At 46.0% G+C, this 26,051-nt stretch overlaps 1 protein-coding gene across 1 annotated transcript; it reads right to left on the reverse strand.

Moving 5' to 3' along the window:
- Window positions 1-746: 746 nt before the first annotated feature.
- plekhh2 (pleckstrin homology domain containing, family H (with MyTH4 domain) member 2) lies at window positions 747-26,051 on the reverse strand. The gene is made up of 30 exons (XM_070915671.1): window positions 25,961-26,051; window positions 23,417-23,552; window positions 15,133-15,195; window positions 14,878-15,027; window positions 14,247-14,330; window positions 14,036-14,117; window positions 13,698-13,886; window positions 12,395-13,290; window positions 12,161-12,236; window positions 11,975-12,069; window positions 11,696-11,855; window positions 11,342-11,478; window positions 10,708-10,821; window positions 10,419-10,505; window positions 10,146-10,304; window positions 9,927-10,007; window positions 9,530-9,709; window positions 9,103-9,211; window positions 8,486-8,598; window positions 8,160-8,339; window positions 7,556-7,653; window positions 6,414-6,591; window positions 6,087-6,242; window positions 5,886-5,983; window positions 5,476-5,617; window positions 5,141-5,277; window positions 4,725-4,854; window positions 3,814-3,900; window positions 3,013-3,162; window positions 747-2,398 (listed from the first exon to the last, which is right to left on the reverse strand). The coding sequence occupies exons 2-30, from the start codon at window positions 23,537-23,539 to the stop codon at window positions 2,213-2,215; spliced, it is 4,440 nt and encodes a 1,479-aa protein (XP_070771772.1). The 5' UTR covers window positions 23,540-23,552; window positions 25,961-26,051; the 3' UTR covers window positions 747-2,212.

Genomic DNA, 26,051 nt, shown 5'->3' on the forward strand with positions numbered 1-26,051 from the left:
AGACTCGCGTTTAAAGGGACTTTAAAGTCAGGTGAGACGTCAAAGTCCTGTGTAGCTGAAGCGGCAGAGTGTGAGGTGGGAGTTTGTTGCGCAACAAGCTGAAAAGTAGGTGAGACTGTGGCGGTAAAACTCCTGTCACAACATGACCGGGAGCAATTCAGGAGGCAGTCCCTGTTTAACCTTTTGTCTCAATGACATAAACAGCTGCGAACAGCCTGGTAACTGTCTGACTCTGAACGCAACACATTTTACATGTTTAACTTTACTTTGAAAGTACATGTCAGCGATACGTTTGTGAGCATGAACACGGACTTCCTGTTTGATTCTTAGGGAACTAGATTGAGCCATTCGTCTATTGTGCCTTAGCTCCTTTGCCTCGCCCAGTTGTTCTCCCCCGCGAACCCCTCCCTCCCCTCATCTCCATAGCAACACAGGGATAATAGCATGTCTCAACTAGTTCAGGTTGGGTATCATATATCCTCCCGCACCCCCACCCCCACCCTCTCTCTCTCTCTCCTGTGAAAGACTACAGGAATGAGGGTGTGTCACTTACTTGGGGGGGGCACCTGTTGCAGGTATCAGCACATCAGTTCCAGTCACACCAATGAGGAGTTTGTTTGTGTGTGTGTGTGTGTGTGTGTGTGGTGGGGGGCGGGGGCACGAGTGTCTGACTGTTGTGGTTTCTATAGATTTGGACGGCTTCCCAAAGGGCGTGGATTATTCATATGTGTGGCTGAAAAAGCAGGTTGTCTCTGTGTCTGTGTTTAGTTTATTCAAGCATTAGACTTGTACAATAATATAACACTTATATATATATAACACTTATAGAGTATTATATGACAAATAAATATAACACCTGACAGCACTCGCTGTATGCAGGAGCGAGATAATACCGGGAGGGAAAAATCATCTTTTTTTTAAGTACCATAGGTGAAAAAAAAGGTCCTGTTTTTCCAGTTTACCTTTAGGTTACGTACCTTCACATTCTGCGTCACGCCGGGGGCGCAAACAGAACATGGAATGATCTCATTTCTCTTTAACCCCTTCAGCAACCACCATACACTTCCCACTAACCTGTTCCCTCAACATTTGTCACATCCTCTTACCATCTTCCTCTGAATTAGCACACATAAGCACAGGGTTGATGTCCCTTCCCGTACCCTAACCCCCGAGTTACTTCTCTAAGCGTTGTTGTGTAAAATGCAGAGCGGAGGCACCTTGCTGAAGTATTTGTGCATGATTAAAGTTTCACCACTCTCCTGGGTACTCAGTAACTAAGAGCACATAGGGTCCAAACTGTTTTCCCCTCATAAACCTCAGTCTCTCCCAACTCACTCAATCTACAGCTCACCACTCACCTCTATTGCACTGCAAACTGGATACATAAAGCATTTTCACTGCAGCTGGGGTTTCTTTTTTTTTTGTTTCCTTCGGCTGCAGCCTGGTTACCTGTTATTGCCTCCTGCTTTCATCATCGTGCTCAGTATCCCTTCATTATACAGCACGATCTAACGCCGTGAGGGTTTTAGGTCCTGGTCGAGTGATTGTGGCCTGTAGGAGGACAGAAAGAGATACACAAATATCCTCTAAATGATTCCTTAACAAGGCGTCATCACCTCTTCTACACTGTGCATTATCTTTTAAGGCAGGGATGCAAAAGGAAATGTACCACACACACAGCACAGATTAATGATTAATTAATGAGACACTTCAGGACGCTAGCTCAGACTGTCAATAAATAGCGTTGACTTCGTCCTCGTTGGAGTCGGCACATGAAAGCGACACACCCATCAGGGAGATGGAAAATGTCCTTAGAGAAGGTCAAACACCTGTGTATGTGTACAGCTCGCAGCTCCAGTCTCAGCCCCGCATCTCATATGTTCTCTGAGGAAGGCGCCAAGTCACCTTTCAGGAGCTAACCGCTCAAAATGAGAGTACACCAACGTCCGGAAGGAAATCCTGTCTGTGATATCAAATCAAATCCAACGGACGAGAGAGGCGCGGTTTCGACCTCGTCTGGATGGAGCGCCCGTGGCTTAAGGAGACCCTTCCACGTACCAGAAATGAATCTGGTCCAGTGAGACAAACGTGCAGGGCCCGATAAGAAAGAAGGGCTGCCGTAAATAAATCCTTCAACTTCAAATTGAAATAAAAGGCAGCTCAGTGAAGTGAGTGTTTCTCAGAGAGATCGGGGCGAGGCATCTCGGCGCCGTCACAGCAGCGTGGGGGTCTTGCTGGGGCGTCCCAGCGCTGGTGGGGATTTGCTCCTCAGCTCTTTGCTCTTCAGACTGACGGGCTGGGCCACCATCAGCGCCGGGGCAGAGAGGTGGTGGGCGGCGGCCTTCTGCTGATGAGCACTGTTGATGTAGCCGGAGATGAGGAGGGTGATCTCCCTGATCTGTTGACAGAACCCAAGCGAAAAAAGGGACGTCAGTGTGTGTGTGTGTGTGTGTGTGTGTGTTCAGGGGTCACTCCTAAATCCTTATTATTTTGGTTTCAGCTAATCGAGGGACTTGAGGATCCGCGGTATAATGATGGCAGGAGAGTGTTGACATTTTGACATTCAATTGTGTAAAACTCCTCCATTGTCATCATTTCTATGCTAAATTATTACAAAAACGTTATATTTGGGGATTATCAGCTTTCGCCATTGAATAGAAAAGTTCCGCAGGTCAGACACGACAGGCTGCAGGACTCATTCGTAAATCTGTAAAACTGTTAAAGTAATAATTCAACATTTTGGGGAATACACTTATTCGCTCTCTTGCCTGGAGTTAGATGAGAGGAATAATACTACTCTCATATCTGCCTGTTCAATATGAAACTGGAACCAGCAGCCTGGTTAGCTTAGCTTAGCACAAAGACTGGAAACAGGGGGAAACACCTAGCCTGGCTAAACTAAGCTCCTTCTCCCCTTTCCCCACCTCCTTTGCAAGTCCCGCCTCTGCCCTGCCTCTGATTGGCTAAACCTAGAGTGGCTCATGTAACACGACAGTCCGATCTCTCGCCGACCTTGGAGGCGTCCATGGCGAACAGATGTTTCTCTGTGGGTTTGTCTTTGCTTGTGTTGGTGCTGACGCTCTGTCCCACAACCAGCATGAAGTCCTGTTTGCAGCCTCCAAACGTCATCAGGCTCTTGTAGGAGTGGGACGCCAGCGGTTTCTGAACACACAGATGCACAGATATTCCTGTTATGACAATGATTCTGTTCTGACAAAGAAGATAGGAAACAATGTGGCAACAAAATCACATGTTACTGTCCCTCGTATAATCTTGTTGTCATCTTCACATTCAAAAATCAGGTAAAGCTAGTCACACCGCATGAATTAAGCTAAATATATATATAAACAAGTGATTTTAGACCACAGATACCATATAGAAATGTTTATTTTTATTTAAGGTGAGTACTCTGGCTCCGTATGTGCTTATTGCTCAGCAGCAAAACACCTTGCATCATGTGAGTTTGTTTAGTATAATATAATTAGCTATACCTGCCTATTTTTTAGCAAGGGGGGCTGGAGCTGATCCCAGCTCACCTGCATGTTTTTGGACTACGGAAGGAAGCCGGAGCACCCGGACGGCGCAGGGAGAACATGCAAACTCCACACAGCAAGGCCCCCAGCCGGGCCGGGCAGGAGCCCAGACCCTTGCTGCTGTGAGGCGACAGTGCTAACCACTGCAGCACCGGGGCGCCCTTGCGGCTTATAAACACCACCTCAGTCAATTCTCGGGAACTTAAAACAGGGGATCAGGGCAATAGGGTGGCGCGCTCATGTCTGGACAGTTGCAGGGGGGCACAGCAGAGATGCTTACGACAGAGTTGTGCTCCAGAACGCTGATACCGTCTTCATGCACCGCCAGCCAAACACGTCCACCCTGCTCCGGAGAGGGAGTGACGGACTGAAAACAGAGAGAGCAACAGGAAGTGAGATCAATTCCAAACACACTTTCGTGACATACTACTGCTATATAAACTGTACTTGATCCTCAGCGGCCTGCAGACACAGGAAGTGGATAGACTGAATGTTTTGGATGGAGTTTATTAAAACTCTAATTTATGTTAATTATTAACTGTAACTCCAACACAGTAATGAAGGTGATGTCATTATCCATCCATTATCATCCTGCAGCCCGTACTGTCTGTACATCACTGTGAACACACCACAGCTGTGACGTCACTATATGTTTTATCAGTGACCAAGCAAAAATGGAAACCCCCCCCCCGTACACGTACAGTACAATCATTCTTTGTTGATACTGTGTCAGCGAGGTGTTTATTACCAGCCGTGACAGTGGGGGGGGGGGGTAGGAAGTGGAGAAGGGGCCCCTGCCACGCCACTTTACGTCCCTGGCCCACATTCACAAGTCAAGGATCACTGTTCATTGTTGTTCTTATTGGACGTTTGTGCAAAATACTGTGTTAGTATGTGGGTGACTACTGAGTACTCGTGGGTCGGACGCGTCGCGGCTGGTGTGATCCCATCGCTGGGATTACTGAATTACGTTGTCTCGTATTTTGTTGGCTTGTGGAGGGGGTAAAATATTAGAAACAGCCACGTTGTTCCGAGGTCTGTATTTCTCTCCTTTCTCTTTATTTAGTCAGTTCTTTGTTGGCCGTTGTTAGTCCAACACTGTATCTTGTTTTTAATGTGAGGGCAAACATTGTTTACATCTATGCCGATGATAAGATAACTTTTATTTGCATGAGATTACGGCTCACTTACCTCTGCTTCAAATAATTTGGCACCAAAGAAAGGCCACTTCCTGGCAACGGTCAGGTAGATCCTGACACACTCTGATGAACTTCGACCCCTGAGGGAGGCCCAGCGGGCAGAGAGACGCTGCAGCAGTTGTCTGAGGGGGAAGGGGGCAATACGACCCATCATAATAATTTGGTTACCACAATCTATCACGGCAACAGTGTTCATTTTGAAATTGGTTGTGCTATTGTTTAAATTCTACTGATAACTAAATGTATATATTAAAAAAAACTTGGACTGGATTGGGATGAATGATGCAAAAACTGATTTGAGTTATTGTATGTTCGGGACGATGACAGGAAATTCAGGGGTTAACTTAAATATGAAAGTAGGAAATGTGCGTTGACTGAATCACAGCTTTGTTTCCAGCGTGTTGGTACCTGAGCTGCTCCTCAGATGCGGTCCTGCGGTAATGTTTAGGGTAAAATCTGTCCAGAACCTGTTTCAGGGTTTGGTTAGACTTGGTCTGGGCTGATCCAGGAGCAGAGAAGGGACGCTCAAAATCCCCAAAGTCCACCTGAACACACACGCACAAGCTATTATACCGCATTGGATTTTCAGGTAGGGTCTTAGTCTGCCAGACAACAACTATACGTTAAATACATATAAATAAATTTGTCACTTTTTTTAAATTACAAAAACGCGCATTTGAAGCACAGACGTACTGTACACATTTAAAAGATAATAAAAACGTAAGCAATAAACAAACAAATACCTGGGCCAGCAGGGCAGCCATTTCCAGAGCCAGTTCCTTGTTGACAGGGAAGTGTCCCGCTACGATGGCCTCATTTGTCTGATAAGCCAGCAGCAACCTCTCCCTCTCTGACTCCCCCCTGACCTGGAGAGAGAAGTACAGCCTGGGGGTGGAAAGGTAAAGACAGAGAGAGTAAAAGCAAAGAGAAGGAGAGGAGTTGGACAACACAGACATGGATGATGTTTGTTTGTGCCGCATTTCTAAAGAGCAGAGAACCTTTTGGTCTCCACTACAGTGGAGCTGAGAGAACGTAGCACTGCACTGACACGCATTAGAATAAACAAATTAAAATGTATGTTCAGTCAGAGATTCGGGGGTGTTATGCGAGTAGCGGCTAATGTGATCTGCCACCACAGGGCCGGTTGGATTACCTGCTCTTGTAGGTGAGGCGGACGGTCCTGGTGTTTTCAGACTTGCCGGTGTGCTGCTCCTTGGAGGCTTGCTCCCATTTGGAGATAATGTCACAAATCTGCGGGTGATACAAAAGACAAGGTATGTGTATAGTGTTAAGAATTACAACACTTGACTATCTTCACGAAGTTATCATCACATGAATAAAAAAAAAGAGGCACCTTGATGGCTCCTTGCAGGCAGTGTTCCAGCTCTCGTCCAGTGGGGTCGTCAGTGTACAAGCTGAACCCGGAGAGCCCCGTTTTCCTCATGCCGGTGTCCTGGTTGAGGCGACACTGGAACTCGTCCACTGTGGTCGAGGCATCGAAGCTCACCACCTATAGAAATATAATTAAATCAAAATAAATCAAATACAGAAGACGACAGACAGAGATGACAGTTAAGCTCCTTGTTGCTATGATGTTTAGTTTAATAGGTAGCATAACAGGTTGTTAGCATGAACCAGCTTCGAAGGCTTCACTGTTCTTATCATCTGTCTTCCTGCGCACCTGGTAGGTGTTATTGAGGAAGTGCACGGGCACGCTGAATGGCAGGGAGTGATGGTAGGGATTCCTCAGCAGGATCGACAGGATCTCCATGCGGGACGGCCTGGCCTGCCGCTCGCCCTTCTGCTGGGTCCGCTCCATAGAGCGCTGGCAGTAGATGGCATACTTACCCACCTCAGTCCTGAGAACAGAAGGGAGACAGTAACATGTTGTTACACAGTCACGTACTGCAATTGGAATTCACTCAGAGCACCTTACAAGTCCTTTGACAGTCATCGCAACCGCATGATCATGTTAGTGATCACCGTATACCTATGTTTTGCTGTATTTTCTTCAAAGGCTCTTGTGTGATCTGCTGTATTAATGCACTTCCGGGAGGTCTGGAGACTCCCAGGAGACAAATGTAAAAAAGAATGGTCGAATCAAAGCAGCAGAAGCAGAGATGTCCTGACCTTTAGTCCCTAGAGTGTGTCACGCTCCAAAAATACTGGATCTTACCTCAAAAAACTAATCTGAGACAATCCTGATGAAATCATCAAGGTTTTTATTTTCTCAGGCTTGACAAAGACAAGACACTCCACCACTGTTTTCACAGGCTGAGCAGTACTCCTGAACTTCATGTATAGTGTGGTGCCTCTTTATCTGAGTCAAATATAAGTTACAACAATGTTCATTGCATCAGCACATAAAGAACTATATTTCAAGTTGATTCACCCTTCAGCGGAGGGAAGTAATGGAAAGAGCAGCCAAAGGATTCAGTGGATCAATTGGCGACTATTTTGATAATCGATTCATTGTTTGAGTCATTTTTCAAGCAAAGACTGGAGACAGCGTGAGGATCTGCTCGCTGCTAATTCAATGTTGTACAAAACAAGACATTTGAAACGCTGGCTTCTGGGAAACTGTGATTTTTTTTCACACATTTCTTCTCATTTTACAGACGAAATCGATTCATGAGAAAATAGCCCTTACGTGTTTTTTTTCCCATGTACAAAAAGTAAATCACTTTTCAATACAAGATTTCCGGGCTGGATAATATTGAAATGTTTGCGTGTGTTTCTAAATGATTGTGTTTTCAACAGTTTCGCCGTCCCTTGTTAAATGTTGGGCCTTGCTGGCGTTCGGGCCCCCCGATGTTTCCTCACCTGGAGTCCCCGTGTCTCTTGAGGTGAGCCTGGAGCAGCCAGAGGAAAGGATGCTGGGGCAGAAACAGTCCCACACACAAGGCTAGAAACTGCCAACCCTAAAGAATGACACACAAACGCACACTGTCGCTTAACACATGCTGTATGAAGAGCAGTGACTCATTGTGTTGTCTCTAACTCCTGCAGCTGGCTGAGACATAAACATGCTCTGGAATCTCTTTCGAAACTTCAACAGGCTAAATCTTTGCCCTTGTTACTGGTATATCTGGTTATTGGATATGGAAGGTCACATGACTGCAGGGTGACAGTTGACGGAAAGTTTCTGGTCCTCAAAAGCAGGTGTAGATTTAAATGCCTTTCTTGACAGGGACTTTTGAAGACTTTATATGCTCTGCACATAAAAGCTCCTTTTGGGAATCATATCAATATAAGAGAGACGATGATTAGCCACATCAACTGGAACGCTTTTAAACTGATTGGATCCATGTTGTTTCCAAGCAGTTTTGTTTTTTTAAAAAGACGCCCTGAACTTCCCATTTCAAAAGTCAGCGTTTCCAGTACATAACGCACGCTGCTGCTGCCACCGTGTGGCGAGGATGCAAACCTGCAGGGGTCCCGGGTGGCCGTGCGGCTGCCTCCTGCGCGTCTGCTTAATGAGCTGGCAGAAGAACTCATTCTGGAGCTCGGCATGGGCCAGACACACCTGCAGAGCACTCTGGGCCAGTGAGACGTGGTAGTCGATGGCCGGAGCATCGATGGCCACGTTGATGAAAAGCTGACAGGTCTGAGGAGAGAGGCAACAGTGACGAGTTTAAAAAGACCGGCGCAGGAAGAGAGATCATCTGTGCTCGTGATATATGATTCAAACAATCGTTAGAGATTTACTGTGTGTGTGTGTGTGTGTGTGTGTGTGTGTGTGTGTGTGTGCACCTTAAAGAGCTTGACGGCCTCTGTCTGCAGAGCTTGTGAAGGCAGCGTGGTGAGAGGAGACGACAGAGCTTCCTTACTGAAGCACAACATGGGATGTCTCCAGATCTGAGAGTCTGAAAGACACAGAAACACACTGCTAGCTGAGGGCAACAATAAGCACGTCTCACACCAAAGAAACATCGATAACAAACAAACAAAAAGACACCAGGCGAATAGAAGAGACTTAAAAGTACATTTGAATAACTATGAATTAAGCGACAACCCGTTTAGTAAAAGATCCAAACCATTTCCACCAGTAACTTTTGTCCACATCTTGTTTTTGCGTGTTAAATAGAAAAAAGAACAGATGAATTCACTGATTTGTATTTAGAGTTGTGACATCTTTGTGACAGCCCCAGTAGGCAGTCGAAGGAGGAGAAAACATGATCTAAGTTACAGATCCACGTCCTCAGGGACTTCATGGTGGTTGTTGATGGGAAGTCGTAGAATTCAAAATGTTTTACTGTGGCACTTCTGATCGTTGTGTGATGTAATGTGACGTATGAAAGTAAAACAAATGCAGCGGGCTGTTAGTTAAACACCATCTAAGACAAACACAAGACTTTTGTAAGACTCACTTGGATCTCCGTCCAGCTGGAAGAGTTTTCCCACCAGTTGTTCGAACTCAGTGCCCACTTTGCCCACTGTGGTTCCCGCTGCCACAGACAGGTGGTACAGCCACGAGTCCTACAGAGACACACACACGAACATCAGGGAGGCCGGAGAATCATATTCTTACTGAGTACAGAATTAGGCCTCACGATCAATTTCAACCCCTTTTTTTGCTAATATGTATAACTAATATATGGGAACACAAGTGGGGTATCCCCCTCTATCAAATGTCAACAATAATGTCCGGAAGGCTTTTCACTGGAAAAAAAAGTGTCCCGATGAACGAGAGGTGGTGCAGATTTCCTTTTCTGGTTTGTTTAGAGAGCATGAAAATGAGAGAAACTCAAACTCTTGGAAGTTCAGAGCAGAAAAATAAAACGTGAACTCTCTCACCTTTTCGTGGCGGGACTCGATGAGCAGGTAGGTCGGCCCTTGCTCCTGCGGGTGGACGGCGATGGTGAAAGGTGCCGCCTGTAAGCCCCGCCCACACGACTGAAGGTCGTCGTCCGAATCTCTGGACCTGTCCACCTCCTCCACCCGGGCATCCCACAGCTTGATCTGGCCCAGGGGGAACTGGGAACACACACACACACACACACACACTCAAACAATAAGGTAACATCGTTTGTGCTGCACCACTGAAATAAAGGACTCGCTCAGACTGATTGCCTGACCTTGCATATATGATTTTGGGCCTCGGTTTACAAGGTTTCACATGAGCGCAGATGTGGTGCAGTTTCCCAAGAAGAGTGCGTCACTTCAGGTAAAAAGACTTGAAGGTGAATCTTACCTTGTCCTCTTGGCTGCGGAAATAGTACAAGGTCTTGCCAATCAGAGCGCACCAAACCCGCTTGGAGTAGCCGTGCTTCACCTGCCACAGAGCACAGCACAAATTCCACTCAACCGCAGTGACTACACTGACGAAGTAACAGGAAGTATGTTATTGCACACGGAACCCCTTTTTTATGTATTCTGAGTCTGAGGTCACGTTCGGTAAGCTGTTTGGCACCTTGATGAGCAGTCCCTTCATGCCGGGGCGAATGTCCGGCTGGGTGAACAGAGGACTGGCAGCTTTCACCCTGAGCACGCTCTGCAGCACCCTGAGCCACTCCTCCAGCAGGTTAGGAGAGTCCGCCTTCAGGTAGTACACGCGCTTCCCTGTCACGATCTGCACGACGCAAACCAGAGAGAAGGCGAGTGCTTTGTACTTTGCGACTGAAGGGGATGTCATTTTGTTTTTGAGCAGATGCACGTATGTAACGTATGTAAAGGGCTGGAGTACCTGGAGGACTTGTTTTCCCTCTCCGCGGGCGATGCTGCTGGTGGCGTTGACCTCCATCTGACCCTGAGGTTTCCTGATGACGTCACTCTGTGGGAGAAAGATAACGTTTCACTGCAGAGTTGTAGACCATTAACTAATTAATACCATTCACACGCCACCTTCAATAAGACGCAAAAATATAGTGACGGCGCCAATAAAATGATAAATAATAAAAAATGATAGAGGCACATGTTTAGAAATAAATGTTATGAATTCGTGTTAAGCAATTGTATTGTTGTATAAAACCCACAGGCGACTTGTAGTAGAGCAGCTCTCCGTCTTTGAGGACAAACCAGCGTCTCTTCCAAGTCTTCTTCCAGGTCTTCACCATTTTCAACAGGTAGCCCGACTTCTCCATCGGCTCCTGCAAGACACGACTCGGTGAGCAGCGCAGGGGACACTCACTGCAATATCTGCAAATATTCTCCTTTACATGTCATCACACTCATTTAGGTGTAAAATACAGTTCATGTAGTTTGCATACATGTTATATGTAAAAAAAAACAACAACAACAATGCACAAGCAGAATTTAAATAAAATAAAAAAAGAAAGAAAGAAAACCTTTATGGCTTAGTAACAAAACAAGAATGTGATTTGAATGCCAGTTTATTAAAGTCAGTTTATTAGAAAAAAAAAACAAAAAAATGTTTTTCCATAAAAGTTCCCAAAAATGCATTAAAGGACACAGTCTATTGAATGAAACACATCTCGTAACTGCTGCCATGTACTGACCTGCAGGTTTGAATCCTGACTTGTAATCTAACGTGTAGATCAAACAGGCCAATCTCCCAAAGCACACATGCAGGGATGCGCGCACACACACACACACACACACACACACACACACACACACACACACACACACACACACACGCTGACTCACACTCTTGCCGTTGTCGCCGGCTGAGGAGCAGGTCTTGGGCAGTTTTTGCTCCGGCTCAGAGCACTCTGTGTCGGTGGAGTAGGCGTCGGGGGGGATGGCGTAGTCGCTCTCTGACGTCATTGAGGACATGGACACAGCTGGAGGAGGAGAAAGAGTACTAATATATGATCAGGAACATAAGTTAAGAAGTTAAAAATGGTTAGCTAAAGTCATACTTTTACGTTATATATATATATATATATATATCCTTTAATGTAATGGATGTTGATTACAACCAGAAACAGAAATAATCCCACTGCCCAAACGCACGTATAGGAAACATCTCACAAGCCTTCCAGTATCTGCGTGCTGTACCTCTCTTGAGGGAGCGCGGGCTGCCTGGGCTGCCGTCCTTGCGGGAGCTGGAGGAGCTGTGGGGGCTGCAGAGGGAGCCGTCCTCCTCCCCCGAACTGGATGACTCCTCGGAGCTGGACGACTCGTCCGAGAAGGGACTGCTGCTCAGCAGAGTGGCTTTCTGCGAGACGGCAGGAACACAGTGTGTAAATACTGCACGGCCGGGCCAGCTCACACTGTTCACAGGTGACCAAACACGCAGCATGAGAATGTACAAGGGTGAAAAAGAGACGCGCTTACCCCCTTCAGAGTATTGTAAACCGGTGCGGTCATGTTTTTATAGATGAGGGACGTGTACATTACAAAGGCAGGATAAGAGGACTGGAGGGAGGGGTCTGCAACACAGATCACAGATCAGTTAGTTGTTCAGCTGAGCTGGAGAGTGTTGATGAATTAGCTCACCCCCCCCCCCCCACCCCGTCTTACCTTTGCTGGCAGGGTCTGTGCAGGACGTCTCAGACAGTCTGATTCCTGATTTAGCCACAGCGTAGATACGACTCTCCTGCGCAGCCAATATTTATACAAAACACAGAGAGGAAAATGTGTTTGGAAAGGAAAGGTATGTAGTGAAACAAGCCTCAGTCCAACAGTTAAAGACCTGAATCTTCAGAGGCTCTCTCACCCTGTTAAGACAGAAAATGAATCACTGGAGTATCTTACCCAGGAGGGCAGCCTGTGTAAAGGGGGTGTAGGAGGTTTGCCGCCAGGTGCTGAGCCGTCACAGTCTTGCTTCTCTGCACCAGGTTCAGGTGGACCAGGTGAGTTCTGCAAGGGTGGAAAGGGAGGCGCAGCTTGCGAGCTGGGGAGGACTTGAGGAGGCGTGTCCCCGCCCGTCTCCATGCCAACCGCCTGCTCCTGGTCGAGGTCTGTCTCCTGTGGCCGGAGGGGGCGCAGCATGCTGAGAGCGTTGCGCGTGTGTCCGTGCGCCGCCTCGCTGCTGATCGGTGGCTGGCTCAGGTGTTTCTTGGCCAGGGCCGCGTTCATCAGCCCGAACCCCGCCGGGGTGCGCAGCCGGGGCTGTTTGGGCGAGGCGGGGTCGTCCCTTGGGTCCTGGGGCGGGTTGGGCCGTTTAGGGGTGAGGGCCGGGGTGAGGATGGGGCTGGGGGTGTTGGGTTCGCTGGAGGATGACGAAGAGTCAAGCCTCTGCGACTGGAAGCGTTTGTTGAGCTCCTCAGAGGAGCAGTCATCCAGCTTGGCCCTGTGTGCCCCCCCCTCCCCCTCCTTACACCCCCCCAGCGTCCCGTCCGATGAGCCCAGCAGGCTGAAGCGGGGCCTCTCAGCACGCTGCATGTCGTCGTCAAACAGAGAGCTGCTGTCGTCCGAAGCCGTCAGGTAGGTCTCGCTGCCGGGGCGGCTGAACTCCAGACCGCACGCTCCACCTCCTCCTCTGCCCTCACATCCCCCCCCTCCCTCCCCCTCCGACGCGGCGCTGGAGAGCTCAGGTCCACATGCACTCTCACCCAGGCTCTCAGACGCACTGTCGTCCTCCAGAGTCTGGACAGGCCTCTGGACGTCGCCGTCTGTCCCTGAGGAGGCCGTCTGCTTATTGCTCTTCTCTGTCAGAGCAAAGATGGAGGCACAAATCCAACAGGTGTCATTTTCAGTGGGGGATCATGAAACCCATTCATTAATAATCATTTCATAATCAATCAGTAACAATGTGCTTTTCTAAAAGAAAAATATGGTCAAATTCATACCAATCAGCTGAAGAGCATTAAAAATGTAAATTACTTATTTTTATTCGCTTATTTCAAGGATTCAATTACAGCGTTGGTTTTCTTGGTATATGATTATGGTTTTGTTCAAAGTTGGACGACCATGTTGACTTTCAATTCTTTATCAAGTCAAACCAGTTTGGTTTAATACCTGCAAAACTAATGACACTCCCGTCAGGCTCAGCTGTACTTTGTGTCCAGGGCTAAGTGGCTTCCATGTCCACAGCTGTGAAGCTACGGGGACTTACCAGTTTTATCTCTTCCCTCTGCCTCTCCCTGGGTGCTGAGGGTCCTCCGGGAGGGTTCTGGTCCCGTAAGGACCTGGGGGCTCTTCCCCCTCACCTGGAAACAGCCAAACGTCAGGCTGCTGAGACGATGGGCCTCCCCTGGTCTGCACAGGACCCCTCGTCCACCGCCGCCACACTTCTGCTCAAAGGCTGCAAGCACACAAACACAAGCATGTTTGAACACGTGTGTGTGTGTGTGTGTTTACACAAGCATATACTTACATTATGGAGATATTATCAAGCTAATTTAGACACAAAAACATATTTGAACAAACATGGAGGACGTAAAAGGCTCTCACCCTGCACTTGTTTCTGTAATTCCCCAATCTGAGCCTCCTGTTGCTTGTTGGTTTCTCTTAATGCTGCGTTCTCCACCTCAAACTGAAGAAGAAACATGTTTCAAAATAAAACCCCCTCTTGGACCAGGGAATTATCCAAGGGGGATGAGATACTGGTGACCCTAACTCACCATCCAGCTCACATTGAGCCACTTTGCCATCATTTATTTACCTCTGACAACTTTAGCATCACCCATTCCTTGATCTTAGCTGCTTTCTCCTCCACCGTTTTGGCATCCTGAAGTCGGATCTGTTTCTGGTGAGGGCAGACAGGTTTGGTCAAGGACGCACAGACATCAGCCATGTTTCTCTCTGGTTGAACACAAGCAGTCGAAGAATATTTCGGGACACAAACAGCGGGACAGAGAGATTTCGAATTCCCAAATACAACCGGACAACAAGGTTAAAACACTAGAAGAAGATGGGTTCACAAGGTCAGTACTGATTATGAATATTAGTAAAACAAAAGCTGGCTCTTCTTGCATCTTCAGTGTCCTTAGTCAAAGATTATGGGAAATCTTTCCATCGTGGACCAAGAATTTGCTACTTTTCCAACTGAGTTTGGCTCTCCTTAACTCAGGCTTTCATTTAATCTGTGGGGATGTAGTGAGGTTTTGATCAGGACAGAGCAATCCCATCTAAGATTACTGTCCACATTCCCAGAGCGTGACAGTCTTTGTGTTTCTGAACGACTGATTGTACGCCACATCCTCCTCTACGTTCTTTTGCCCCTGGAAGGAAAACCCATCCACTGGCACTGCCTCTGTGGCTTGGACGAAACTCTTCACGTGTAAGTGTTTTACCTGCTCCTCCAGCTGCTGCTCCAGCTGGGCGATGACGTCCTCCTTCTCCTGCACCGACGCCTGCAGCTCCTGGCACCGCTGAAACAAACGCACCTCTGAGTCTCCGGACTGACTGTCCGGAGCCTTCAGCTTCTCCTCCATCCACTGCACCTGAAATCACACGCGCATATACACATGGTACACACACCAACACATAAGGGCACATGGCCACACACACACACACACACACACACACACTTTTGTTTGGGTCCTTACCTGCTGGTGAGCGGTGAAGGCCCGTTTTTCCGCATCGATCACCTGCGTCTCCAATTGTTGGATCTGGGAAGGGAAGAGCACGATGTTTGATTTCATTTATAAGAAATAATAATAATAAATACTGCATCTGAGCTGAAATGAGTCCTCCATGTCCCCTCAGCTCTTCTGACCAGGATGTTTGCGCACACATGGAGGTGAAATACCAACTCCCCTTCAGCCCCGAGCCAAACACAACAGCACCAAAAAAAGCCAAAGAAAGTGCTGCGTGCCGGAGCCGAACGAGAACTCAAGATAGCGAAAGGAGCAGATGCTTTGCAGCTGGTCTCGGGCATTTATGACTCAAACGAATGTTCAGAATCACAATTGGGATGCTCAAAGTTGACACATGCACATTGGCACTTTAGGCATTTCTCAACAGGCACTTCCTCATATAAAATCCCATCATAAAAAGCGGCACATTTATATCTGATTTGCTTGAATTTGCAGCTCAATCTGCTGACATTTTCTACAACCTCATGACTGTGCAGTTCATTCACTTTCCATAGCTTGTTTATGTCGTCCAAATCTAAATGAGCTATTGCCAACGGTTGTATCGTCATCGGATATGTGGTATTTTCATTATTGCTAGCTGCATGACGATAATCCAAAGGTTATCAATTATGATTCAGCAGGAAAAAAAAACAAAACAACTACTGTGACTAAAACATGAAATCAAGATTTTAGGACTGAAAATCATAAACAACTGGTTGATTAGTACGCTCCAATGTATGACGTTCTCCTCCCTTGTGTCACTGTACTCTGTAACATGTTGGAACACACTGTATATGTCAATAAAGTTGTGTTTCAATAGACCTTTAGCTCTGTATATTAGCTACTACAACAACTAATTCTGTTTTTGCAATGGCTCCATTTGTTTGCAACACCTGTACTTACTGATGTGGTTTGATTTCTGCAGGAGGGCTGCATATGGCACCTTTAACCGGTTGCGTAATCATGACGAGGTGTCACGTCTCTATAAAAGGTACAACCAGCGCTTTGTGTACTGAGATCAGAGCAGAGCTTGTGGAACCTGGTAGGAGTGTGTTAAAACTGCAGCAGGTCACACAGCTCGGACACACACACACACACACACACACACACACACACACTCGGTTGGACACACAGACCAATACACTGGATGCGCACATGCACGGGGAAGAGAGGCCCTGTGGGAATCGAGGAGAGAGAGAGAGAGAGAGAGAGATGACTTTATGAGCAACATTCCTCTGAAATTCCTCAGCTCAAAGTGGCGGAAGCAGCAGACGAACCAGTGTCTTCTGAGGAAAACTCTCTCCAACCTCAGCGGCTTCATGAAGTTAAAATATGTCGGAATGCCGAAAAACCTGGGAATTCTCCAGGTGGCTACTCTACAGCCGCCGCGGTGGAAAACATTTTTGCCACACATGCACGTATGCACATACAAATTAGACTGGATTAGAGGAAACTTCTAACAGCACCCTGTGGTGGAAGTTGGGCCGGCAACACCGGAGAATCGGATGTAGCTAAGAATAGCAGCGGAGATAACGAAGGAAGCCATTTATTGTAGAGTAAATATATGTACAGCAAACAAAGCCTCCCCGTCCCCAGTGACGGATTCACAGGTTAAAATATGGTCCGCCAATCATAGAGCCAACAGCCAAGACCCAGCAGTGGCTGCCTCCTCGAAGTCTGTCTTAAAGGCACCATGTTGAGTTTTTTGACATGCATTCATCGCTTTTTTATTTCCAATGCGTGAACGGAGGGTAACGTAACTTAAATAAAGTTACGTTAAAAAAAGTTCTTAGCGCTGACGTTAGCTAAGAATTGGAGTCTGCTGACATCAGAAACAAACCGAGTCCAACACAGAGCCCACACGGCTTGCTACCGTAGCCAAATACTGAGCCTTGAGGGGACAACTGCCGTTTGCCAATGACTTAATGAGCTAATGTTACGAAGCAACCAATGCCAGCTCCATGCAGTTTCCCTTTAATATTTCCCTTTTAAGTTTTAGACTTCCTAATACCTTCTAGGGCCATTTATGAGCAAAATAAATTCAACGCTTTTGATACCATGCATTACTAAAAAAAACATTTATCTTTTCTTTTTGCATTCCTCCCCACAAATTCCTAAACGTAACTCTAAGTTCCTAGTAATGTGACTTAGTGCAAACTTTGAGAAGAGGAAAATGACTTCCAGCCAACACACTCATGCCATAATGTGGTGCTGTGACGTTTCCAACTACTTGTTGGTGTCCACTGTGGTTCCGCTACATGCCCTGTAGAAATCAACAAATTAGCGCTCACATTATTTAATGCAGCTGCTGTTCTGTTTCCTAACCAAACTGTGTTATGTGTGTAAACTACCGTGAAGAGCGACCACTGTATTTAGCTGCAGTGTGGATGCAGCCCGGCGGAGACTGGCATGGCCCGCCTCCAGCTTTCCCCCCTGCTTCTGCTAACTTCCAGAGACCAGAGGCAGTGGACCCAGCTCCGTCCAAAAGCAGCCACACCCTGCCGGAGCCGCTCAGTCTTTCCACTGCTCAACGTCCTCTGGACCAAGGCGGAAGAAAGGCCTTTCGTGCAGCCACTGTTTCACTTGCCATGTCAGTGTGATTTTGGAGAATCTGAATCTGCGGACAAGATTTTATGAGATCACGTCACTGTGTGTCCACGCCAGGCCTGGAGATGACTGTTGTACACCTCCTGTGTATTTATGTCGGTGCTTTCACATCTGGATGTGGAGATGATGTGACTAAATGCATCCTTTTGTGCTGATAAAAACTGTAAGAAGCTTTTTAAAACAAAAAAAAAGTGACAAATATAACAATAACGTAGATACATGACTTCTCTGCATGAATTCTCTCGATGTAGTCCTGTAGTTATTTGGGTCTTACGAACCACAGAAACACTCGCAGATCACTTTCACTTTAAAGAAAAAAGTATTTGCCAATTGAACTGACTTTTACCGTGAAAAAGGTTAATGCATCTCACACACACACACACACACACACACACACTCTATATAGATCCTCTGCTGCACCACAAACGCCAAAAACCACATGTGCCTCTCTCAATAACAGATATAGCATCTGGCAGAGAACAGCATGTTAATTACAGGGCATGTCTGCTGTAGGCTCGAGCTGGAGACAACACACACACACACACACACACACACACACACACACACAGACATAACAACATATAAAAACCCATAAACACATGTGCAATGCTGATGATATTCTCCTGTGTATCAGACCATGTGTGCAAGTGTGTATGTTTTCCTCACTCTGTATGCTATATATAGGATGAATAAGGCCTGTGTGTGTGTGTGTGTGTGTGTGTGTGTGTGTGTGTCATATCCTGTGCAGCTCAGTTGGAATGACCAATGAGAGGTTAAGGTTTACATTATGGTCATTTCAAGAGTTACAGCCCATTGCCTGCTCTCTAAAATGTACTCACACACAGCATGAGTACTCCTGCTGCCTCACTGTGTCGACGCCTTACAAACACACACGCCGCCCCCCCCCCCCCCCCCCCCCCCCGTCCCCCCCCAGCCTCCACAACCTCAGAAAAAAACGCTCTATCACCTCTGCCGTCAATTCCCTGTTCAGATCCAAACTCCAGCTCAACTTCCATTCCTGGAATTCCACAACTGGCGCTCTGTGGCCAACCTCCCCCTGAACTCCATCCACCCACCCACCCACCCACCCCCTCCACCCCATCGCTCCATCCGCAGCCAGCTCACAAAGCCTCTTTCTGTAGACGCTACGACTCACAGTGCTGACCTACAGACCTACAGGTTTAATACCGAATAGGTTGACCAAACATAGTTACAGCTAGCACTTATTATTATCATAACCTTTATTTAAACAGGGAGGGCCATTGAGAGGAAGCTCTCTTCTACCAGGACGCCCTGATTACAGTGCATATAAAATAATAAAAGCACACGAATACAGTATACATCAACAAACTGTACAACAAACAGGCCAAGGACGTCTTATTAAAAGGGATTAGCTTGTCTAATTTTACAGACACTTGTGTGGAGGACAGTGTTTCGTTTCATGTGACACGTGAGATACCCAGGAAGTTTGCCAAGAAGTGCCTTGCAAATAAATAAAGTCCGACTTCCACCCAACTTTCTCATATAGTACACAGCGATGCGTTCAAAAGCCGTCCCCAGTTATGGACCTGAGGGCGGAATGATAGACTGCATCCAGAGGTTTAAGGGTAGAGGCAGGAGAGTGCATATAAATGACATAACCACAGTCTATAACGGATGAAAAGGTTGATTGAACAATTTCCTTTCTGCAGAAGCAAATGATCGATGGACACGCATGAAGAAAAGCAACGTCTGTGTCAAGGGTAAGGAAAAGCCTAATAGCCTCATAGCTAAATAGTAGTCCTCATCTATGGGATGTGTTTAGGCGGCTAGAGTTAAATACAGTAAATATATATATTAATGACAATTTTGACATCCAGGTAAGGCGCATCATACTATCTTGGAACCTGCTGACTGTGACTGACATGTCAGATCTGACACATGATTGGTCCACGTGGCCAGTGAACCCCACCCAACCACAGAGGAGGAAGTTGTGTTTCTTTCCAAAAGTGGAATCAATCAGAATGGAAGGCCAAACCAGAATGTGCTACTCCACCCCCTTGTGGTTTTGGTGTGTGTCTACTCTATGTACAGTATGGATATATATATATGTGTGTGTTTGTGTGTGTGTGTGTGTGTGTGTGTATTCTTATGGGTGTCGTTTCCCTCTAAAATATTCTATATTGTAGAGGGAACCAAAACCCATGAAAAGATCAAAACCATCTTACTGATCCTACTTCTAGTAGTGTGTGTGTGTGTGTGTGTGTGTGTGTGTGTGTGTGTGTGTGTGTGTGTATCCACAGCTTGATGTCTTCTTCCTCTGTGCCACAGAACATTGTGGATTGACATGTTAACATTAAAAACACATCAATGAGCCACACTGTTACTGGGTGACATGTTCCATCTCACATACACCATCCTGACTAACTACTAACCACCAAATGTGGATTCATCCGCAGCTGAAAATAGTCCCAAACCAATTTCCATTGGGAAATGATTTAGCCTTTAAAAAATGAAACTACATATTTGTGATCACGTCCTCTGCAGGGTGGGGGTTGGGGTTGGGGTTAGAGAGCCACAGTGTCGTGATAAGCCATCTTGGATTGTAAAAGGGTTGGATTCTATTCATTTATCATTTGCATTTCACCGCAGATAGAATAAAGGAACAGCGAGTGTGTTAGGACGAGGGGGGGGGGGGGGGGGGGGGGGGGCTGACAGAAAATGCAACACACATGGCCTCTTTGTCTCCATCATGAGATGTGTAGCCTACTGTTACAGCTGGAGGCCCCCGCTGGCCAAAAACTAACGTCCCTCCCAAATAGCTGCACCCACACACATATCGTGAGTTTTCACTTTTGTGCAGAGTCTATGTTTAAAGATGAATTTTGACTTGACCTGCGTACATACGCGTGCACACACTGCTTCAACTTCAACACACACACACGCACACATACTATTTACTAAACTGGGTATTTCCTCCCTTGGGCAGCTCAATCTTAACACAAGGCTTCATTTTTTTTCCCTCTTGCTTTTTCTTCCCCTCGTTCACGCTCACAGGCTTTCTCGGACTTCAGCAATTTGCCAAGTCCACCCGGATTCCTGTTAATTAGTTTTCAACTGACTCAATTAGACAGATTCCTTTACACTTCATAACGCTGTCCAATAATTAACATTTAGATTTTAAAATATACTGAGTTGTAAAGAAATCTTATATATATATATATATATATATATATATATATATATATATATATATATATAAAAAAATGGTAAACAACTTCTTAACAAGTCATTTAGTCCAGTTTTATTAAATTCCCTGTTACGTAGCGCAGAATCTGCTAGTGGGGTATTTGACTTGATTCTCATGCAGATCCTCTGGATGTTAAATTGAACATGTTCTTGATCTGCCGGTGAGTTGAATCTGCTTTCATCTTACTTCTAAAAACTGGCGAAAGCTCATGTAAAACACAAGAAATAATGGAGCATCTTTGGCCAGATGTTTTATTAATTTAAAGAAAAAGAACTCAGAACTAGGTGGATGTCTATGTGCTAAAGAAACATGGCTTGTTGTTACTACAGGAAGTTAATTGCTTTCAAAATAATGACACTCATATAATACATGCTGCACTCTACCTGTTGATTTCCAGTATAGTAATGCTGTAGTTGTATCAATGAATGGACACCAGAGGCCTGAACTACAACAGAGTGAATCACCGCTCAAAATGGACTCCTTCATCCTTCTATTAGCCACCTATCAGTGAGATATTTGGGGGATTTTGTAGTGACGTCCATGCGCCCCCGCGCAGCTTTAAAACAACAAGCTCTGGCTGAGGCGGTGGGAGCCGCGATAGAGACAAAAACATCAGCGGGGGTCTGGATGTTAACATGATGAGCTCATAGCGTCAGGAGGTCAGGGAGCACACGGTGACAGGGTCATTCTACAAAAAAAAAAACCTGAGCGTGAGCGAACGACAACGACATGTTAATTCTGACAGCTGGTTCTAGTGAACCTGCCCAACTAAACTTCTGGCAGGTTCACTGAGTCTTGGGGAACTTGTGGAACTGGATCAATCACAAATAAAACATATTGAATATCAGCGTATAATACCTGTGGTTCAAAAGCATTTTATTTGTCAGTACTGGTCCTGGTTGAACTCTGGATCAGGGAACTAAATCAAGTCATCTTCTGTATGTGGTGAAGATGAAGGGATTACTGCTATTCTTCATCAGATTTACAACAACCGCACTGACCACATATTACAGAGCACTGAGCAAAACAGGTCAATACAGGCTGAGAGCTATGAGATGGTGACCCAAGTTTAATAAAGCCTTTTCAAACTAACACGAGAGGCCACTTGAGATTTCAACTGGCGCACGATACAGACAAGGCAACCAAGCTCTAATATACTAACACTGAGTAAACACCACTGAAGGAGAAGAAGTAAACTGGTGGAGACGATATAACATTATAGTTGCGCAGAGGCTTCTGGAAAACACATTGCATGTTATTCTGAGTTTAATGGTGTGTTTTATGATGTCGAGTGGAAAAATGCTTTCAACGTAGTTAAATTCAACCTGTCAAACAGGATGGAGAAGGCCAAAACTATGCAGCAGAGACTTTCACATGTGCTACGTGGGCTGCAAAAACCCACCGAAGCCAGTCTTTCTTCCAAGCCTCTCCCAGAGTTTGTTTTGCTGTCCAGCTGAGCTTACTTTGACTCTGTAATTGACAGGAGCTGGGTCAATCCCATCATGCAGTGCGTGGCGGAGCCCTGTGGTCAGACTGCTGTTTACATTAGAGCTCTAATCAGCCTCCCTGGAGAGCAGCTTCAGATCTAGGCCACTGAGCAGTTTGGGCCGGCCCAGTGGAGGGACGGCCCGCTCTGCACCCACCAGACACACCACAACTCTCTGTTTGAGAGTGGAAGTCCTCCTGTACTTATGAGGACCACATGTTGAAGATTCTTTTATCTAGACATCGTCTTTGGTGCCCACATCTTCCCAGCCATCAGCTACGGCAGTTAGCTGTGTATCCTCCAGCCTGTACCTCCGGAAATCGACTGAGGTCCGCCATCACTGAGGAGGTTCCGATCCCTTACATGCATCTCGGAGGAGACAAGGAGCGAGAGGAACCACAGGTGTACTCTAGGCCAAAGGTTTTCACCGAGAGGCAACACCACTACAACAAGAATCAGTTTAGAGATTGAATATCTGATCAGATGGGACAGTAAAAGGAACGGCTGGCTGTGAAATTAATATTATTGAATGACTGTGAAATACTGTGGGTTAAGCAAGCTACCCATGGAAACAGCACCACCAGCATCTTCATCTTCTTCTTCTATTACATTCTGTTTCAAGTGCATCTTGGCTCATTCAGGAAAAGTAGTAAAAAAGTAGTAAATCTAAATATTAGCACTACGCATCTGCACAGCTGTGGTTGTTATTAGTCCTGAACAGGTGAGACTCACTTTACCTGCCTCCTGCAAAGGCAAAAGATTCTATTTAGAGGATTTGAATCCGTTCTCTCCCTCACATCCGTTCTGCAGCTGGATGGAAAGCACCCTTTCTGTATGCAGAGACCTCTCACCTGTGTAGCAGCGTCACTGCACACTTCCCACTCGCTCAGACACAGTGACAGATTTACAGAATTAAGCTTCCTCGGACGAACCTTGTCAGCAGTGAGCTCTCGAATCTTGATGATCTGCACTCTGAACTTAACGAGCAGCGCCTCCAGGACCATGCACTTCTCCTTCCAGTCCTCCTGGCTCATGGCCTCCTCCCCCTCCGCCATACCGCCTGACCCTCTGGAAAATGGAAACAGACAAACACACAGCAGTGAGAGGCAAAGAGTAACTACATCATAATACAGTGGTCCGCTGTATGTTTCCTGTGGGAAAATATTCTTTTCATTTCCCCCTTCCACGGGGAGGTGGGGGATCAGGGTCAGCTTCGAGACAGCTGTCCTTGAAGCTGGTTTGGATTCAGTGTCCTGCTCAAGGGCACTTCTGCAGTGGATGACTGCTGACGTGGGGGTTTCACATAACTTGTCTTGTTCTGACAAAGACGGGTTTCTGAAGGACAATCAAAATAACCATCATTTGTGCGCAGCTATTCAAGATCTTAAAACCAAAAGCTCCAGGTATTCAGTTTTCCCCAGAACTGTACTGGTGTCAGGGTGGAAACATCTCCGAAACAGCACTGAAACTCATGAAGACTGATGCATACTTCATCATATTCATCCTGCAATGGAAAACAGTCACTGGACCATCTCTGATTTTTTAGATGGTCCAGTCTTATATACTTGCAAACCAACATACAGCATCTTTCTAACCCAAAAACAAGCAAACATATCTCGACACACACAAAAAAAAAGAGAGGTTTGTTGTTGTGCAGATGTTTTGCCACCAGCCAGCACCTGAAATATTCCAGGGTCGAACCCAGCTGGACCAGTGTGAGCAGTGGGCGTATCACTTAGCTTAGCCAAACAGAAAAACACCACCGTTGCTCCAAAAACACCTCGGCACCCTCCGCGGGACGGACTTGCATCATGTTTTCCAGAGCTATCGTAGGCAAGCGGGCGGTAAACAACGCAGAGAGAAGGGAGAGATGGGAGATGAGAGAGAGACAGATGAGGAGGACAGCAGCGGGAGGAGGAGGACGATAGAAAGCCTGGGCTTTCTCTTCCAAAGTAATAACCTCTCATTACCAGCCTGGCCTCCTTACAAAGAGACTGCAAACATGTGTGGAGGAAGGCCATAAACTGGTTTCCACAGGCTTATTTCTGTTGCCTGTTTGCTGTGGTAAACACTGACGAAGGCAAGGGGGGGGGGAAAGAGCTCTCATCCCACAAAACAAAACAACATATGACATATTGCATGTGCCTACAAATACCTATAGAACACCATGCCATAAGAGCTAAGGAACTATGATGCCTTATATCTATTCTTACACGATACACGTTATATTTTTAACTTTTTGTTACAAATAAACAAAGATACTTTGTCAACAAACACTTTAAAATACCTAGCGTCATTTTTCATATTACACAAGGTATAGTACCTTTGTAATAGTTGCCTTATAGGGCTTTTTTTTTATTATTCTTTATGTTTTGCTGCAACAGTTCGGTTCAGTTGAGATGCAACTTGTAAGTACATATTTTTAAAACTCCAATTGGATCCTATGAGAATATTAGTCAGTTTTCTAGATGTATCTGTTCTGCACGCTCGTCTGTTCCCTCGCCTCCAAGCGTCATTCCACAGTGATGATAAAAGGATGTGGTCAGTGGAAAACATTAAAGGCCATTTAACCCCCTGAACCCTGACTCTGGCTTTCTTTTTGTCTCTTTCTCCCCGTGATTATCTTCCTCTTGGCGAACTTCCTGTTGGGTAAAGTCGGTGTCAGTGGAAAGAGACAGTGTGTCTGAGTGCGTCCCTGTGTTTTGGGGAGCCATTGAAAGCTGAAAGATCCCCCATTAGTCACTTTTTTAGGTATCTGAAGTGAAGACTTGCCGTGTGTGGAGATAACCCACTACTGGCTGGGAAATTATGACAAACGACTGGAAGCAAAGTACACAAAAAACATTGAGATAATATAAGTTGGTTAATTTTCTGGACAGTGAAGGAATTCCCCCAAATTTCCTGAGACTTCTCAGAGACTTAAAATAGTCAACAGTTGAGCCACTCTGAAGCAAAACATGTGACTTTAAATGGTTTGTGGTCCTTGAAATCTAGCCCATAGAGACTATAACACATCACTGCTCGTGTGTTTTTGTTTCCTGTGACGTCACAAGAATATTTTGACATTCAGTTTACAAAAAAAAAAAAAAAAAAAACTTCTACTATTGTTTAGATTTTAGAGGACAAAGCTGAATGTAACACCAGCGAGCAAAAGACACACGCAGCACCACTTTCTTTGCCTGAAAACGGCGCAGTTTTTGAGGGATGGCAAACAGCACAGTTTACTGCTGCGTGTCCTCAGTCTAAATCATCTATTTCACATCACTGTAACACCAAACAGCGGCCAGCTGAGGAAGTGGTACTCAGCAAAGTGCTAATTTGTCCCACAAGTGAATGAAAAACGCCGTTTGAACCATTCTTGCTATATATATAAAAAAAAAGACATTTAGCCTAGCTGTGTCATTTAGATCCACAACTCTCCGCCGTTTCCCATTTAATTCAAAAACTACAATTTTCTTCCAAGTTTCTCGACTTACCCTTGAGAATATTTGACGGATGGAAACTACGCGAGGGACTTCAACGCCATGTCGACTCCAGCGTCTACGCGTTTCTTGTTATTCCTGTGGA

Source organism: Enoplosus armatus, chromosome 12 (genome assembly GCF_043641665.1).
Source record: "Enoplosus armatus isolate fEnoArm2 chromosome 12, fEnoArm2.hap1, whole genome shotgun sequence".
In the NCBI taxonomy this organism is placed as follows: domain Eukaryota; kingdom Metazoa; phylum Chordata; class Actinopteri; order Centrarchiformes; family Enoplosidae; genus Enoplosus; species Enoplosus armatus.